This window comes from Anser cygnoides, chromosome 26, assembly GCF_040182565.1.
Source record: "Anser cygnoides isolate HZ-2024a breed goose chromosome 26, Taihu_goose_T2T_genome, whole genome shotgun sequence".
Taxonomy (NCBI): Eukaryota; Metazoa; Chordata; class Aves; order Anseriformes; family Anatidae; genus Anser; species Anser cygnoides.
In genome coordinates this window covers 1,197,775-1,217,222 of record NC_089898.1, presented here as the reverse complement: position 1 = coordinate 1,217,222, position 19,448 = coordinate 1,197,775, and the positions used below count along the sequence as shown (strand labels likewise).

The 19,448-nt window shown below is 42.5% G+C and overlaps 1 protein-coding gene across 3 annotated transcripts in view; it reads left to right on the top strand.

Annotated features, from left to right (window-relative positions):
* Window positions 1-19,448, top strand: part of KCNU1 (potassium calcium-activated channel subfamily U member 1) — a 196,132-nt gene that overhangs the window by 31,147 nt on the left and 145,537 nt on the right. Inside the window, exons 20-26 of one of the 3 annotated variants that reach the window (XM_066983415.1) lie at window positions 2,239-2,338; window positions 4,777-5,001; window positions 5,474-5,651; window positions 11,050-11,127; window positions 14,891-15,030; window positions 18,513-18,710; window positions 18,964-19,067. In XM_066983415.1, coding sequence (XP_066839516.1) covers window positions 2,239-2,338; window positions 4,777-5,001; window positions 5,474-5,651; window positions 11,050-11,127; window positions 14,891-15,030; window positions 18,513-18,710; window positions 18,964-19,067 — 1,023 coding nt within the window. Of the gene's footprint in view, window positions 1-2,238; window positions 2,339-4,776; window positions 5,002-5,473; window positions 5,652-10,593; window positions 10,741-11,049; window positions 11,128-14,890; window positions 15,031-18,512; window positions 18,711-18,960; window positions 19,068-19,448 lie in introns of those variants that run through there. The other 2 variants (XM_013194431.3, XM_066983416.1) reach the window with 2 other exon arrangements.

Below are 19,448 nucleotides of genomic sequence, written 5' to 3'. Positions count from 1 at the left end.
TTGTGCACCTGACACTGAAACAGTGCTTTCAAACGTTCAGCCGCTGGGACCGCATCTTTAGAAAAGCCCAAAGTACCCAATTCTTTTTCAAAAGTCAGCTGTACTTGTGTGGTCTCTGATAACACAGTCCTGTGCTCTTTTTTATTCTCTGTTCAGTGCAAAGTAAGTGATAAGAACCTTAAATGAGAATGTGATAGGGGAAAAAAAAAGTCAGTAACAGACATGGCAATGCGCAGCATCATGTGAATGCAACTGCTTTCTTTCTAGACTCATGGGAAGCAAACATGGATAAGTGCGCACACAGCACAGTCAATTTGTGACCTAGATAACCTGCTAATAGCTGTAGGAAGTAACTGTAGCTCAGCCAGAGACTATTTCTGTCTCTCTGTGTGGTACTACACCATATCAGTTCTAGTGTCCCCATCCTCAAGCTCCTCAGAGTCCAGTGCAGAATGATTTACGAGTTGCTCAGGGAAATCAGATTTCTGTAAGGATCATGTAATTTGCAGAGTTTGTGGCAGAAGAAACCCTAAAGAATGGTTTGGTAAATCAGAATGTGCTTGGCTTTGGCAAGGTGGATGCTGTTATGATAAAGTGGGTTTCCTGCTGTCTTTTCCCTCTCTCTCCCACTTTACGGATCCATCAGGTGTTTCCTCCAAGGCATATATATTTCCCACAATACTAGAATGAAAAGATGTCACTTCTGACAGGTTGTGTACGTAGATGATGTCTTTGTTATGATAGAGATATATACACTGATTGATTGGTAAATTTTTGAGTCAAGTAAAGAAAGCTTGTGAGAAGATAGTCTCCAACTTGACAAAATACTATTTAATCACTGGCCTAAAGATTCGTTATCTGAGGAGGAGACCTGTGGATGTGATTGCCTGCAGTTAGCACAGGGCTGGAGAGAGACACTGCAGAGACTGGAGTTGGTGCTGCTCCCACCTTTTCCCCCAGGCTAAGCTGTCAGTGCCTGTTGCTCTTGCATCCTTTCGGGCAGTAGTGCAGCAGCCAGTGCATACAAACCTGCTTCTACCTCTCTGGTCCCTTTCTTGCCTGAAGAAAAGATTTTTCAGCACCTTCTTCTATCTGGAATAGCTTGCATCTCGCTTTGCATTATCTGCCACTTGTCCACATTAAAGGTGGCACTTGGGTTGGATCTGCTGTTCAGCTAAGGAGTCCTAACCCCAGTACCAGTGTCAGTTGGTCTGTGCAGGGCACGGCTAGATCTGCCTTGCGAGCCTCGTAATGAATGACACCTTCAACTAGCAAAATCCCTCCCCCTCTCCTCTGTTAATCTCACCTCACCCGATACTGCATAGACAAGGTAAGTATGAGCTGGACAAGAAAAAACAATGTCAGGACCAAATACCTGTCTGGTCATACAGCTTCGCTAAGGCTGTTGTGTTCAGCATACGTCGTAATCCTGGTTGGCAAGTTTCTTACAGCGCTGCTATTTCAGTTACAGAGTGATTAAATAAGCTGTGTTCCTAAGACTGTTCAGGGCTGATTCTACCTACAGTAAAGCTGGAGAGATGGTGCTGAGAAAATGGTTTATCCAACAGATTCCAGGTCTTTTCCATGAGCAGACACCAGTTCTCTCATAACTCTTTGTTGTTCAACGTGACTTTCCCCAACAATTCTTGGTCTGCAGCAGTCCTTTGAAACAGCTTGATATCCGAGTAGCGTCTGATTGAATGGCTTTTGTTTCACGTGGCCTTGTTGCTGCTTCTGGACTAGCACAATGCTCCCAAACAAAGCTACGTATCTGAAATTTGCCTCTAAGAATATCCTGCAATATGGGCCTAATTTAAGTTACTGAAGACGAGGGAAAAACTCCTGCTGACTTCTTCTTGCTCTTAATCAAGACCATGTTTATATAAATGTTGCTTCAGCGAATGTCCCTACTGAAGAACTTATTTAAAATTATCTTAGGGACCAAGCTCAAACAGCCACAAGCATCACAACTAATAAAATAATTCAATTAAATTCTTTACAGTACATTTTTTCTTATGTTTGTCCCACTTAACTGACATTGACAAAGGAATTTCCCCACTGTATAACCCCTGTGACTCATACATCGTAATTTTTCCTTGCCACTAAGACTGCTGAAAGCTATGATGTAAATAAAGAGGGCATCTCGGCAGCAGCTGGAGGTGTTATCTCAACTTGGATAAACTGTAGCTGCTACTGCTGAGAAGTTGTTCTGTAGCTAAGTTGCTTTCTCTCTTGCAGGGTTTCGGATGTCCGAGGAAAGGAGAACAGCAGAGTCATCTTAGATCCAACAGGAAGGTTCCACTGGTGTGATGCTGTTCCGCTGCAGGAGGCTCTTCTGGTAGGCACGGGGTGATTGCCTTCAGCGTTTTCATGTGACTTCCTCCTCGTTCTCTTCGGAATAAACCAGGGCTTCAAGGCACAGATCTGGGTGGAGGGCACAGCTCTCCCGTTTACTGTTTCTTTAGCTGCATTCTCTTGGCTGACCCTGCCCTGAAGGAGAGAGGCAGAGCCCATTACCCCCTTTCTCAGGAGTGAGTTGCAGATAAAAGATCTTGACTAGGGTCACGTAAAGACTCTGTTGGAGTGATGGGAGCTGAAGGCTCATTCCATGGACATATTTGCTACAATTTAGGTGGTAACCTGGGAACAGGGAAGGATCTCCAAGGTAACAAGGGATCAGTAATGCCTTTCGTGTTCATCTGAAACAGGGTAGGCATCCTGTCTCAGGAGAGGATCTCAGCAGATGTACGAGGGAAGGTCTGATTGACACCTATATTTTTTTTTTTATTTATATATTTTGTATGTTGTGTTTCCATACCCTTGTGTCCCTAACACTATTGATCTAGATATCTTTAAGGCTGGTTTATTTATTTCATGTGTCTACTCCGTAAAAGAACAAATCCTATCTAGAAATGGCAGGTTGTGCTCAGAGCTGCCAGAGAGCTGAGAGTAGGCAACCAAATCTTGCAATGAGGTGATCAAAGATTTCATCAAAAATACAGAATGTTCAAGCTGTTCTGCCAGCTGGGAGACTTGTAGCAGGCTGGAATTCATGCTGCTTGAAATGCTGCAGCTTCCTTCCAAGCAAATAAAAGGACCCTATTGCCCAGCAACCTCCAAAATAGGATTAGTCATTACAAATGGGCAAATATCCCAATAGTCCTGGAAGCTCGGCTCTGAGAATTGAAGGGTAATGTTTTGAAAAGATCTTACAGGCGGGCTTACATGAAGAAAAGGCTTACAATTGTTAGTGTGTCCTAATTCCCCATGTGCCACTTTTGTATTGTACTTTTTGTGTTGTGTTTTTGTGTAGCTTAGCTAGACTATGCAAGAGGCTCTTTGTGAAGTTTAAGAATGTCCACAAGGAAAATAAGTGCATGATAGTTATTGCACCTCATGCTCGTGCAGTGTCTTCCTTTGCAATTGCATTTCTGGGACAGGCAAGCCCTTAAAGGCTTGGGAGTCTAAGGTGCATTTTTGAGAATGAAATGGGTGCTTGACAAAGTCTCAGACCATGCTGTGGGTTTTCTAAAGCTGTATTTTAAAAATCATTTAGGTGCTTAAAAGTGCAGGTATACTTATATGGGCTTTGTCATGACACTTCAGGATTTCTTTCTGTTCGGGAACCATGGAAAACTAGATAATACACCTTATAGAAGCTCCTCCAGGATGTCCATGCAGAACACAGGGCATCTTAAACACACACAAAAATATGATTCACTTTGATTTTTACATAAGGTATACGTTCTTAAGTGATTTAAATGTTTGGGGGGAATTTTAACCCTAATTTTAATAATGCATAGACGTTTGAGAATTAATATGTATTTTTTTCCTTAACCTCATCAATAAAGTAATAAATGACAGATGTAGCCAGCTTCTTGGTCCCGGGTTGGAAGGAAGGCCCAAGTCTTTGCCAGTGTCTTCAGATTGGCTAACCTGTTCCTACTGCTCACTCGCTGTACAGACTGCTCCTGTTGATCTCGTAATTGCATATTTCCTCAGCAGAGTTCAGCAGTAATAGTTTTTCCGATTGTTCCTATAGAATAAGCTATAAAATAGATTGTGTTTTTAATTGTTTAGCTTCATTCAGAAGACTAATCATTGGACTTCAGGCATGTTACATTAAATACAGCTAAAGGTTTCATTATTCAATTTAAACTAATCTAATTAGTTAGAGACAATCATTTAATTTGGTTATGATTCTAATCTCTCATCAGGAAACTTCTCCCTGACAAAGACCCTTGTTTCTGTTTGGGAAAAAAAAAAACAGCCAAGGAATGAACACTGCACAGATATACTCATCCCACAGTTTCTGGCTGGTTAATGCGGACATTAATGCTGTGCCTCTGACAAGCCTGGTTTGGGGACTTGCCCATACCACCTACCAACCCTGAGATGCCAGCCGCGCTAAGCAGTACTCACTCCCCAGTACTACATTTTTCCAGGCTAATTAGTTCATTTGAAAAATGTGAACAATTAGCCTGGAGGGGAGGGAGGGAAGACCAGGACAAAATAGTTATTAAGCTCCTAGCATGAAGCTACTGTTGTCGCTTTGTTCTATAGTTTTGTTGCTTTATGCCAGTATAAATTATTTTCTTCACTTCTGTAGGATACACTTGGAATCCAACTACTTAAGGGGAAATATTTTTTTATATATAGTCACATTCTACCCATCGATGTTACAAAGCTAAGAAATGGTTTAAGTCTCTGTAACTGAAGAAACAAATCTAAAATCAACTTATTAGCTGTTTTATCAGAATTCTGTTTTAAATTTAGAGTTGCAAGGACCAAGCAGCACTGAACCTGCAGGATCACATTTTGGTCTGTGTCTTTGGTGATGCAAACTCACCACTGATTGGGCTGCAGGACTTCGTGATGCCGTTAAGAGCTAGTAACTTCATTTACCATGAGCTGAAAGATATTGTTTTTCTTGGGTCTTTGGAATATCTGCAAAGAGAATGGAAATTTATTCAGAATTTCCCAAAGCTGTGGTTATTCTCGGTAAGAATTTCTTTGCATTTTGTCTCTTCCTCTTCCTTCCTTTCTCTAGCTCTCCTGCACACTTCTGAATACATTTTAGAAGTTTTTGAAAATAGATAGCACAATTCAGACTCAAAAAGTACCAAAACTGGCTCAGGCTCTAGACTCCAGTTTGAGTCCAAGATATTGTAGGAAAACTTTCCATTCTTAAATACTTATTTTCCTCTGAGGGAGTCTCAGACTTCTCTGGTTACCTGCAGAAGCATTGAGAAGGTAATCCTGATCGGAAATGGGAAATTGTCCAATGAATTGCAAATCTAGACCTGTGAGTTTCATTGTCTGACCAAAGCTGCTCATATTTGGAGGTGCTTCCAAAATGCTACTTACCAGTTGAGTTCGAAACAGATTTTTTTGTTCACCTTTCACCTTTAATGATCCTTAACGATCAGCTTCCTCAGATTTCTCTTTATCAGTATTTGTTTGGTTTTATCAGGGTAGTGCTCTCTGCTGTGCAGATCTGAGGGCCGTTAATGTCCGGGATTGCTCTGCTTGTGCCATTCTGTCTTCCAATACCACTGCTTCAAGAAATCCTTCCCTGGTGGACACGGAAAGCATCCTAGCCACTCTGAACATCCGATCCATGCAGGATAAGCCCAGCTCAGCCTCACTAGGTAAGTGTGTTTCCCTTTGCCTGCAAGCATGCCGATGTGACAAAAAAGAGGACTAAAGGAGGAGGAATGAAGGGGTCACTTGTCACTACTCTGAGCCATAGCCTGTCTCTTCTGAATATAAATCTGCCAATTAAAATGGCCAGAAGTCCATTTTAGCCTTGCTGGGTGGGCAGCCTAGTCCAATTTCTGTAGCTACAGGTTTGCAAAGGAATGGTAATCCAAAATTGCTCGTGGAAATATGCCAGTTCCTCCTGAAAATTCTGAGTGAGGCTTCAAGGTTTCCAGTGAAGAGACAATGGTTAGAGGGTAAATGGTAACCAGAGCTGGTAACTTCTGTATTTACTCACAAAAGCACGTGTGAGTGGAGGCCCTATTCATCCTTCAAAAGGAGAAAAATAGTACCTCTCCCTTGAGGCTTGAGAAGGTGGGCGCTCTGTTCCCATGCAAACAGAGCTCATAGCACAAAACTGCAATGGAAGCAAAAACAACTTCAGCCCAGTAGAATATTTATTGTGTCTCTTCCTTCCTTAATTTGGCAAAAGAGCTAAGATTTGTCCTCCTCTTGAGAATGTGGAAGTATTAATTAACTGAAGACAGACTGAGAAATGGATGGTTCTCTTAAGTGTTTCCCCTATACTTTATTATCATTCTAGGCTTTTAAAACAACGACTGTGCCAAAGAAAAGATTAGAGTGAGGCAGAGAGACTTTTTTTAAATAATAACTAGACAAAATAACACCCGCATACATTGTATACTATCAGAACAGAAGAAAAATGATTTATAAGGTATATTTGAGTAAGAGGTAATTGTGACTTGAATAGATTACTTTTAACTAATGTATTTATCGCTACCTAGATATAAAGATATATGGAACTCTTTATTGATTGTATATAGAGAGGAAGTAAATAATATGTACTTATATATATATAATCTATATTTCTCTGTAGTGACAGATACAGATACTGTACCTACTGCATCTTTATATCTATATATGGAAAAGAGAGACACTCCGGGCAAAAAGGGTATTTCATCCTATCAATCACTGTCCTACTACCCTCCAGCATTTTTTTTGTTTAATGACTCATAATCATAGTACATGGTGTGCAGAGCTCTGAACTACAATGTGTGTGTATGTATCACAGAGATGTGAGCATCTGTTCATCAAAGCCTTCCCAAGCTGCCTTGCAGAGTTCATACTTATTTCTCTTTGAGGTGGTAGCTTTTGGCTCGCTTTGTCTCCTTCCAGCAGAAGACCACAGGGACTTAATGCTGACATAGGTGTGAAAGTTGAATAAGCTTAGGCATGACTGGTTAGACAATTTACAAGGCATATCACTGTCAGAACCACCACCACCTGCATGCTTAGAGTTCTTTTTTTTTAATTATTATTATTATTATTAAAACCACAAGCATGTATTTTTTTCCCTCACTTCCCTTGGGTAGATGGGCATGTGGTGAGTTGCATCAGAAAAGTGGATCTTGTGGATTTAAATCTGTTCGGCATCCTTGCTATCACGAGGGAGAGGAGAGACTTTTGTTTAGTGATACTGAAAAAACAGTCAAGCTCTATAGTGACACGGTCCCTGAGAAAGGCTATCTTTCTTTATCTTTATAATCTAAAGGATTTCTTCTTGTGCAGAAAGAGGCTAGCAGTGAGAACGGTTAGAGCAGAGACAAGCAGACACAATTATTTGTGTATTACAGCTAACACTGATACAGCACATCAGAACCAGTCCAAATACACAACACCTTTCAGCAGTGAGCAGAAGTCAGGGCTGCTTGGTCCACTGTCCTGGGTAAAGAAGGGCCTAGGCACCAGAACAGGCATGGAAGTCAGTGCTTTTGGATTTCCTTCTGGTTTTGGGAAGGGTCAGGATCAAGTAAGGGACATGTTGTCAAAGCTGCTTCTATTATATATATTATCTATACTCTAATATTTAGCTCTGAGACTTGTTTAAAGCCAGATAAATTCAAGCTCACAATGTAGTAATATACAGAGCAAATTATTCTTGTTATTACACATTACTGTGATCAGTTATTTCTGAAAGATTGATTCAAATTAGAGGGGTTAGATTCTGGTACTATTTTTACTGGAATAGCATTGTCTTTCTCTAGCTGAGAAAATACTGTATTTCTAAACCCACTCTGGTTTATCCATTTTAGGTCTTTCACTTTGCATATTTATGAGGTACCTATTGCCTAGCTCAGATGCTAGTGAGTTGTTGCTCCATAAACTGACTACAGTTCCAGTCTAATACATCTTTGGCTACTCAGTTAAGATCATTCCTCAGATTTACAGTGTTTTCTGCAGCCAGAAAAGCAGTATTCACTTACAGGATATCATCATCAATAAAAAAAGATATATTTACAAAATAAAGCTAAGACACAAGTTTCACTTCTTTCTCCAGCCAGCCACTAAATCTGTCAGTGATTCAGCCTCTGTAAAAATTAGCTCCCTCTCCTTGTACGTTCATTAGGTATGTTGTTTAAAAAAAACAGCCAATTTTCTTCTTTGCTGCTGTAATTATAGGCCTGCAATCTTAGGTTAGGATTCTCATAGCAGGAGCTCCTGCTGATTCAACTGCAAGATTAAGGCTGTGTCTTGCGCTCTTACAGGGCTTTGCCTCTGAAAGCCTCCAGGCACATTACAAATGTGTGCTCCTACAAGACAGTAAATTACTGGTAGGTTGTTGCCACCTAGTTTTGGATCAAGGTGCCCAGAATGGAAACAGAGTGCACATCCCCACTCTCACTGTTCCAATTCCTCCCTCCCTACTTCCCCCCATTATTATTTTGTAGGAATTAATCTCAGAGAAGACAGAACTTTTACTGATGAAATCAACGGGATTCAGCAAATGGGAGTTCATGGGAGTCAGCAGATGAGGAGAGTTTCTGGGAAAAGAGAGGCTCAGATTCAAACAGGGAAAGGATGGCTTTTATCAGAATTTAATCTTTCTCACTCCCTCTCCCCACAACAGAGTAGAGCCACCGGTGGGTTTTAAGTTATGTAAATATTAGCAACGTAGCCAGGCTGTGCAGGTGCTGATCTAAAGTTGGTGTTAGTTCACCCCTTGCGGTGCTAAATTACAGCAATTTTTTTCAGTGAAATCTGCATTTTCCACCAGTTTAGTACATGTGGAGTGGGTGCTTTCAGCTGCAGAGTTACAAAATCAGCAAGTTTAGGAAAATCCTGTCTATTTGTAGGAGAAACATCCAGGAGGAGTTGTGCAGTAAAGGAAATGAGCAGCAGAAACTAATGCATACAGGAACACCCCAAAAGTATGGCAGTACTGTGGTTTGCAACCTCATTTTTTGAGGGAGAAGATGAAGTTCCATTTAAAACTTGGATCCAAGAAACTTGGCCTCAATTAGCATTAGCAGCTAAGAGAGGAAGTGGGTAGGAAAAGGCAGCAGAATAGGAGGGAAAGTGAGAAGAGCGGACAATGGGAAGCTAGGAGAGCTTTCTAAAGCTAGATGAGTATGCAACTCTGATTTAAAAAGAAAAGACCAAGGCTGGTGTATCTCATATAGTAGTTGTCATTGCTGCTGGGACTGCAGCTGACTGGGCTGGATATCCAGCTACCTTCCCCATCCAAATCCTTTCTCATCTCTGGCTCTGGTGTTGTAGAAAAAGCTACAGCATTTTGCTTCCTAACCATAGTGAACAACGTGCATTTCTACGTAGTTGGATGGAAGGCCCTGAGTTCCCTCAACAGCTCAGGTGCTTTGGTAAGCAGTGCAGCAAACACAGTCTCACTTCGGAGACTGTAACAGGGCACAAAACAATTGTATTTCCCGTGGTTTTAGATTTCAGTGTGAGCCTTTCACACCCAACCAACCCAGGCCCATTCTGTGCTTTACCTGCCTGATGGGGTAGAGAAATAGACAGCTCTTAGAGAACCAGACCCACACAGAGGTAAACATTACTTACACTTGCAAGAATGAGCGCTTAGTAGGGTCAGTGCTGATGCCAAGGACTTCTAGTCTTTCCCATGGAAAATTTTAGGTTTTCCAGTAATGCTGTAATTATCACCCTGTCATGTCACAAAGCAAACAGGTTGGCAAACCTAGGTACCGAACTAAATAATCTGTGGCATAATCTAAACATGTAATGGTAATTAAATCTGACAACTTAATAAGCTACTGAAATTCAAATGTACAGTAGTAATCTACAATTAAGTAATCTTTTGTAATAGCACCCTGCCAGTTTGTAAGATTTCAGGTGGAGCGCTGTGTACTGTTTCATAGCAAAAATATTGACATAAGGGAAAGGTATCCAGGCAATGATCAGACACACATTCAAATCAACTGGTACAGTACATGGAAAGGTACAATAAAGGCAATGATTCATTTCAGGCATTCAGTTGCACTGTATTCAGAGATGCCTTGCTCTACCTGGGCTTTTTCTGCTGTTTTGCGGGGTTGTGATGCCTGACATCCCTAATGAGGTTTTTGTCAGTCCGTCACCTAACCTCAGGGATGGTTGATTAGAACAATGGTCTGCCTAGGACCCTGTTGGGGCCTCCATCTCCAACATTCGCTTGCAGCTCAGAGGGGGGAAGGAGCCATTGCGTAGTATCTGGATGTTGCGAAGTTCCATTTCTAGCAAAATCCTCAGCGGAGTTTAGATTTCATCATTTTGAGTGGATAATGTGCACAGTGAGTAGTGTTCCTAATACTCAGTTACCCAGATGCTGTGCTGGGTAGCAAAGGAAAAACTCAGACATAATAGAAAGGGAGACGAGATTAGATATAATCAAAACAGAGCATGCGGATTTTGGATTCGGCTTGATTCTACTAAGTCAGCGAGTTGGCAAGAACTGGGAAGGAATAAGGACGCACGCTTCTAGGAACTTCTGGATTGCTTTTTTTATTTTTTTTTATTTTTTTTGTGATGGGTTTTCCGAATTCATGGTGTATACTTTTGCCTTCATTCCTACAGCATGTGTCCCATCCAGTTTTGCAGAACCTTCTTGAGGGAGAAGGATAAAACACGACGCTGTCCCTCAAAAACCCTCTGTGTGCAAATTGGCTTACTGGGGGCTTTGGGCCAAACAACTCTGTAACCAGCGCTGCTGCACCACAGAGGGTAATTATATTTCAGTTACGATGTCAATAAGCAGCTCCCAGGAGAGAGGAGAGTTTTTTTTTTTTATTCTTTGAAGCCATGAGAGAATAAAGTAAGCCTTGGAAAAGCAAACCAAGGCAAGAAACTTTCTAAATATAGGAAATGCTTTGGGATTTTTGCATGACAATAACATTATTTTTAGGCATAGGAAAAAGATTTCCTGCATTTGTCAGTCTGAACCATTGTGCGTTGTTTTCTTTTTTTTCCCTCCTCTTTTCTGCTTCTACCAACATTCCTCTCTCCTCATGTTGTTATTGACTGTTTCTACAGATGCTGTTTTCAGAGGAAGAGCATTGGGGAATCAATCAGAGCCATGTTATAAAAGGATCCCCATCACTACAGAGCTGAGTAAGTTATTCTTTAAGAACAAATTTCACAGAAGCAATATGTGTGCTGCATTATTTATTTACCCCAGGCCCTTTTTAGAATTCACAGGCAGAAAGCGACAAGCACTACATGTCCAAGGAACATTAAAAGGTTTGACTTAGATGTTAATTCACTGGCTTTGAAGGAGTCAGGATGGTTTATCAGGAGAATAAATAAAAGAAAGTGTTACGAAGGTCTCAGTGTGTAGCAAAACTCTGAAGCATCCATTTAGGATAAAGATAATGTCCTTTTGTAACAGACTTCGCTAAGGTAAATAAATCAGAATTGTATTTTCCTGGTTTCCCCTTATTTTCAGTAAAGAAATAGAAACCACCAAAGGCAGCTCTGCTCAGAGGATATCTAACTTGCCCTTTGGCTGTGCCTCCCTCTCTCTGATGAATTTAAAAAACACAGAGGAAGGCTGCGTGGCCAGTTTTCATCTCACAACAAAACGAGGTGAACCAAAGCCTAATTCTCTGTTTCACCCCTGCCCTTTCTGAAGCACTGGTGATGGTTCCTTCCTCTTCTCTGGATTGTGGTGGGAGCTGCTGCAGGCTTCCTCCTTGTAAAAGTGGCCGTGAAAGCACAGAGCCTCTTCCAAGCAGTCTGCGCTACAAAGCATTGTACAGCAGCTGCACAGAGTCCAGTACTTGCGTGGACCTGCGTGCGTGCCAGGACAGCCAGCGGGTGCAGGTGTTTTACTCTAGGCCCCAGACACTTCTGTCCTTATTCCACAAGGCTCAGCCTCTCTAGCCTGCATTCATAACTGAAGCAACCTGTGGAGCTCTTTCATTACTACTCTTGGCTGTTTTTCATCTCTGTCTTCGTCTCCTGGTAGTTACACACTAGGTCCATTAATTAGGAACATGTGCACTGATTAACTGATTACTAGTAACATGGCAGTCAGTGTCACAGCAGAGCGGTGTGGCTGGGCTGCCAGTCCCCAGTGACATGGATGTTTAGCTCCATTTAGAGTGCTGACACAAGAATGTGCCCACCAAATTAGCATAGCATGTTGCTAGGCTTCATGGCTGGCCTCTGATCCATTTACTCAGGCTTTTTTTTTTCTTTCCTTTTCGATGCAATGCTGGTAAATGCTACGTGGGCTCAACACTTCTGGGAGAGGGCCTTGCTTTGCAGTCCTCCCCAGGTTTGCAGCCGAGCCAGGGCTAGTGAGTAGCATCAGCATGTAGCAGGTGCTAGCAATACTTAATTTCAAAGAGGCTCTGGTGTACCACTTAGTCCCAACGTGCACCTGGAGAGCTAATAGGTCAATTTGGGCAAAGCTGTTAGGTCCTGCGTGCTCCTTAGACTAAAACTCTGAAGAACTAGTGCAAAACAAACAGCAAAAAATAATGATAAGATAATGATGCCTTCTCCAGAGTCACTTCAGAACTGCTGAATTTCTCAGCGTGATATTTGGATATTCTCTTGCACTGTGGTTTAAACTTTTATTTGTGTTGTGTCCAAAAGTCTCAGAAATGTTTTGAGCTGGCTACTGAGGCCCAGCTCCTCTGAGAAGACATTGTGCAGTCAAGCTAACGTCTTCAGACAGGCATTGCACCAGTGTGATTTCCCTCCAGGATGTGGTGTGTCAGTGGAGGGGAAAACATCTGCAATCTGTTGACATAACTTGGATTTTAGTCATGTCAGATCTTTGACAAAATAATGAATCGAGCCCAGTCCCTTAGCACATGGATGCCTGCTCCATTTGTAGTCTTCAACAGCATAGAAATATGTTCAGAGTTACAGGGATGGGCTAGGAAGGAAAATAACCCCAACAATTTAAAACCTGGAAGCTCAAAACAACTAAACAAAAACAGCTGGAGCTTTCTTGTGATTGTGAATAAGCTTCCTGTAAATCCCTCTGGTAGACCTTGATCTAGACAAATGCTCACTTTTGTACCTATCTCTAGAAACAAGCTGCGAGGAATAATCCTCATGTGCCTGAAGCTGCGAGGGCTTTGCACGTCCCAGGCCGTGGCCCTCTTCCAGCTCGTAGCGCACCGGGTGCGGACCAAGAGCCACCCGTATCACTTGGTGTGTCTGACACACCGACACAGCAATGCCGTACGCACTGCTCGTGCTGTTGCTGTTCAAAACCTACCGCAGGAGAAGCTAAGAGCCTTAGGGCCTTCGGTTGAAATCTTGACACCACTGAAGTCGAGAGGAGTTTTGCAATTAATCTTGACGGGCAGGAAGCAACGTATTCAGGAAGCTGAACAGAGCCAGGCCTGCGGAGCCTGCTTGCCTCCGCGTTGCTTTCTTTGTGACCAGGACGGCGTGCCAGTGCCCCCCTGAGTGCCACAGGTGTGCCGTGGTCCCGCAGAGCTGTCCTCCAGCATCTGCTGAGTTGATGGCACGTAGTCAGGGACAGAGTTGACAGAATTAGCTGAGGGCCTGCACTCCTTTAAAGGGGGCTGGAGTATTTTTTTATTTCCTTGAGGAGCAGGAGAGTTGTGTGTTGTCGTCATGCTTGCACACACTGCTGCTTCTCCTTGCCCAACGGTGAGGTGTGCAGGAAAATAAGAAGTGGGTTTCTGCAGGCTCAAATCCACCAAGTTGAGTGCGTTTCAATATGTTGAGTATCTTCTGAATTTGTGAGCTGTTCATTGAGGTTACAGGCATGTTGTAAATAGTCATTCCTCTGAAACAGTGAATTCTAGAAACCCTTCTCATAAAGGGCCAGAGATATGGGGGAGAAATAGCAAAGTCATCTGCAGAGAAATAAGAGTTTTGCCAATATGTAAAAGAGAAATAAAATAGTGTGGAGAAATGAAGTGGGTCCCTTATTGTGGCTGAGACCATGCTTTTCATAACCAGACTCTACAAGCTAGGCAGTGGAGTCACACTGATTAATACCAGATGCAGGGCCAACTCCTAAAGGCCAGGGAGGGTGAAATATCTGTATTGAGAATACATGGCTGAAGGATGACACTGACACTGCGTGACAACAGGAGGCATTAATAGTATTGTGATTCTGGCTAGCTTTAGTCATCTTTTAAAATGATACACTCAAATGCCTCCTGGCCCAAGGGGACTTAATAGAAATCAATCATTACTTACACAGAGTTACTTGCTCTATTTTTTAATGGTAAGACGTGGGTTCTTGATCTCAATTCCTTTCAGTCCTCCTGTCTGTCTCTAGCTGTGCTGCTGTCATTCATCAGCACTCTTACCGGCAGCGCAGGAGTGCCAGGACATACCTAGCACGTTGAGTAGCACGGCAGGGGCATTCTGCCACGCTGTACTTAGGCAATTTTCTGAAAATAGAAAGCAAGTTAAAGAGGAATCACTTTCTGAGTAGGGGGAATTCTGCAAGACTATCTCAGACAGCAAGAATAAGGTTGACAAACTAGCGAAGATCCCTGTAATAGTAGGACAGCTGTGAAAGGAACTCTCTAACCCCCATTTAAGCCAACAGAAATAGTAATTCTGTTAGTTCAGGAAAACGAGCAGAAGAAATTAAATTATTCCTTTCTTTTTTGAAGCAGGTAAATCAATTTTGGTCTGCTATCTTAAAACACTTGCTTGAAAAATCAGTCTTAGGCTTGTGTCTTTTGTCTCCCATTGCACAATCAGTCAGCAGCACTGACTAGTTTGTTCCTCTTTCCTTTACTAATGCAGCATGCTGTGGCTAGTGCTGGACACGGAACAGCAAGCTACATTTACTAACTTTTCTGATTCTAGATGGCTTCCCTCTGTTGCTAAGATGTCTTCTGTTTCTTCTTTGCTTATCCAATAGAGTCTTCACCAAATGCCCAGTTCATTAATCAGGCTCCCAGCGGCAATTCTGCAATTCCAGAGCAAGATCAGCTTTCCACCACTGCTGCCCCTGCAGGAGCTATCTTCTCAGATAGCTTCTTGAATTCTCTTTTGTCTATGGTAAGTAGATGTATCACAAACTGTCATGTTTAGTGGCACCAGAGTGTTAACAAAGTGATTATCAGCCAGAGTAAACCCACTTAATCTAGCCTTAACAATGGTCAAGGCTGTGTGTGTCAGAAAGGCAGGGGAAACCTTGCAGAGACTGGTGAGGCGATGAGTTACTCTGTGCCCTGAGAATTATACATGTCTATTCCTGTTCAAGCAACTTGCTAATCGTGGGATCTTCCAACCCTCTTCCTTGGGCTGGAAGGGACCTTTAAAGACCAGCTAGTTCCAACCCCCTGCTATTGGGACTAATCAGTGGGCCTCTTTGATTTCTTGGGGTAGTGGGCTCTATAGACTAAAGGCAGCTCCAGAAGACATTTCTCAATGCGTGCTCTGAGCAGCAGCAGCTCTCCCTGGTTTTGATATACACATAAAATTATTTGGAGGAACTTTTAGAGTGTTTTCATAACTTCTCATAACTTCCCCCCTCCTCCTGCTACAAAAAGTATTTGGAGCCAGCCTGATTTATTTACTTTTTGATTGATAACACGAGGTTACAATCAGTCCCTCTAAGGGACGTGCAGTCACTGAAGCCAAAACTGCTTTCAGCACGAGCTGGCCTCATGGTGGAGACTCCAGCATTGATGCTAATGGCTGAAAAGATTATGAGGAGTCTGAATTCTTACCTGTTCATGTAGAGTGGATTTTTATAAGCCTGGCTGGAGGTGCTTTGGTGAGCCAGAGAATAGGCAGCTTTCACTACCATGACTTTATTTTAGCAGCATGGGCATAAACAGAACATCTAATTCTTCTCATCTGTCCATCTGGGACCTAGGCAGAAATGCACACTTAAGTTCGGATGGAAAATCTGTTGAACTCAATGGGAATCTCTCAGTGGCTGTTTTCTGAAAAGGTATAAAACAAATTACACATATGTGGACTGCCACCGATCCACAAGATCAGATCAGATTTTAAAAGAAGTGCTTGTTTTGATTCTCTGTAAGTTCCTGGCAGTGTCCTTTTAAAAACATTTGCACCATGAGGATTAGATACATTGCACCAAAAACACAAGGGCAGAGGGAAGGTGGTGATCCCATCGTGGTGATATAATCGTCTTAAGTTGCTGTCAAACCTGAGTGATATTGATTGTGGTGACACACCTGTGGGTGACACTTAGGTGTAGTTAAGCCAGGATTTTGGCAGCAAACAGCAGTTTAGTTCATAAGCTGGCATTTCTAAAACTGACTTCTCTTTTTTTCTGAAAGCTCCTTTCTTCCTCTTTACCCTGATTCTCCCCGTGCTGCAGTCAAGTTCCACATGCCTTGCTCTCAGCTCATGTCCGAGGGGATAGTGCTTGGGTGGCAGTTTTGCAGAAATTGAATAAATACAAAACAAATCTCTCAAAGGGATAAGCAGTCCAAAATAAGTGTGTCAAGTCCAGTTATGCTTTTCTGAGAAGGTGTTAGGGAAAGTATTATATTGCTGCTACTCACTGATATGTCAATCAGCCAGATGGTAATTAATGACTGCTAGTGTCAAGTGTAAAAGTAACTCGAGACATAGCATGACCTGTCTTAAAGGATAAAATTTCACTCAGGCATAGATTCCAAGTCTGTCCAGGAATGATCAGCACTCAGCTCTGCTTTAGAGTAGAGGGGCACCTTAAGTCAGATTCAGTCAAGTCTGTAAATACAGGGAAGAAGGAGAGAAATAAGCTATTGTTTAGCAATTACAGTATGAGGGAAAATATGCATGAATGTGAGAAAAAAAAGAGGAAGAAAAAAACCTTCAGCAGTCCACTGTCACCTCCTTTTTCTGTCACTAAATATCTTTTGTAAATATCTGTGTGTGAGACGCTCAGAGCAGGAGTGCTGGATTTTTTTTAGCTTGAAAGGCGAGTGGCAGAAGAATCTGCATGGCACAACGTGGTCTGTGAAGTGAAATGTTACCCCTTGGACGCCTGAAGCAGAACTGGCATTTGTTTCAACATGACTCTTGGAATGGCTGTAGGCAGAAAACAATTCAATGAGCATGGCCAGTATGGCTCAGGTACTCTGAACCCTGAATTCCCGTCCTGACCCAGCTGTGGGTTCCTAAGCTGTACAGGACCAGTTCTAGAAGCTAAGTAGCGGCAGGGACTGAAGGGGACCAAGCAGCTGCTTGGCGAAGGGAGAAGGTTTCTGCCTTTGTGTGCAAGGGCATTCCTAGGCAATGTGCTTATCTCAAGCTGTAACCAAACAACTGGCAAAGGAGGTAACATCTCTTGGGCACGTTTCAGAAATGTTGCATCCTAAAAGTCAGCTTCGAGACCCACTGAATACAGTGAGCTGCTTCCTGAGTGCGCGCGCGCCTACACGCGTGCACCTCTGTAGTTTTTCCTTGCCTTTCAAACTCCTGCAGCGTAACTCAGCCTAGAAAGTACAGAATGAGGGTGACATGCAAATCCTATTAATTCATCCAAGTATGGAAATGCAATCCTTTTGATGTCAAAAAGTACAGCAATGATATGTTAAAGAGCTCAGCACGCTTCTGTTAAATATGTAAAGCGCAGATTCCCCTGAAGCTGTATCACTCCTGGATAACTCTGGACTATAGCTCCTTACTTTAAAAGGCTGAGAATTACTCTAACAGCATTATAGCCTTTTGCCCGACAATACGGTCAGATGTTCTTAAGCGGATTTGAGTTTAGCTTGGATTTAGTAACACCGTTCCTTCTCTGCAGCTTGTTTAGTTTCTTTGCTCAGGTGAATGCAGGTGACAGATGCCACGAAGTGGCTCTGCGTAGGAAAAGAGCTTTTTGAGAAAGGGTGGGAAATAAGTTATTTGGTATATCTGAACCCTGTGCAGATAAAAAAAAAAAAAAAGTCTGTGTGTGGGGAATGCTGTGCCTTTTTTGGCTTCAAATCTGAATTTTGACCATGGTATGTTTTGTGTTTTTTTTTTTTTTTTTTTTCTTCAAAAAATACTGAGATAAGGGCACAGAGAGAGGTTTTCATAATGCATGTGGCAAGCCCAGGGACAGTTTTCTTCTGCACCTGTAGGGCTGAGCAGGGTAATTGTCCTCCTCGGCCTCACCTTGTACAGTGTGCTCCTACTCAGATGACATCGGAGCTGCTGCCCACTTTCCTGGCTCTCCTGACCCTTGACTGGAAAGCCTTCTCAAGAAAAGAATGTTAACAGAGCTGACTCCCATTTTTGCTGTCGAAAATTTTCTCATTCAGGCACAATTTAGCACTTGCTATTAGAAGAGTGGAGGTGGGATCTTCTGGCTGCTCTTTGAAACTGAAATGGGTTAAGCAGGTGGTGATCCATAAATGTTGTCAGAAAACTAAACGTAATTAAGGACTAATTGAAGTATACAAAAAAAAAAAAACAACCCTGGAAGGTGTCTGTCTGATCACATTCTCCAGGCTTTCACTGGAAAATTTTGTTTTCCTTCCAGGAACCAAGACATACACTTTTGTCTTTGAATTTTCATGGTTTCTTCCTTCCAGACCTACTACAACCATCACATCTTGGCTCTGCTGCAGACTTTGGTGACAAGTGGGACGAGCCCAGCACTGGAGGAACAGCTGTTGGAAATGGACAGTAGGCTGAGCAGAAGTGCTGATGACATGGTCCAAAATGCCTCCCAACTCCGATGCAAACTGGCACTCCTGCCGCTGTCTGAGAGGTTGTTAATGGGTGTCATGGTGAGTTGTATCACCGAGAGGTGCTGCACAGACTTGGCTTTCATCCCTGCTGCTAGTACTTTAGGGTATAGGCTGGTTGTGACTACCTGAAGTTTAGTTTCATTCAGATGAAGCTCACTGTGGAGTTTAAGCCATATTTTAAGGAGGCCAAAGATATCAGCCTTATTTTATATTAGATTTTTAAGCTGAATTGGGCTGAATTGTCCACTTTGGTTCCTTTGAGGTAAGAGTATTTTTGCTTCTTTTATAGCAGGAGGGCTCCTTTAGAGACGTTTACTGCAAAGCTTTAGACTTGTTTGGGATACTCTGCTTTGGGCTCTACCGGCTGATGGAAGAGCCCAATCCGTACAAGAACAGGCAAGTACACTTCATTTTAAATGGTACTGTAAGTCAAAAGATGACTAGTCATGGCTGAACTACTTATTTTTGTCTTGAATTTAGACATCCTTATAGACAACAAGGGCCATTTGAGGCAAACTGGTGTGTGGTCTGAACATGGTGCTCTGATTATTTCTGGAGATCCAGTGCTTACTGGCACTTGTATGAGATTCCCTTAAGTTCATTTAAAATGTGATTTATCTTTTCTTCGTTAGAGATCTGCTGGAGCACTGAGTTAGTAATGCTGCGGAGGCCAGGGATTTCAGAGAGTTTGCAGGCAGAGAGAACTTCCTTTATGAGGACAGGCTGACGGAATGGGGTTGTTCAGCCTGGAGAAGAGAGGGCTCCAGGGAGACCTTA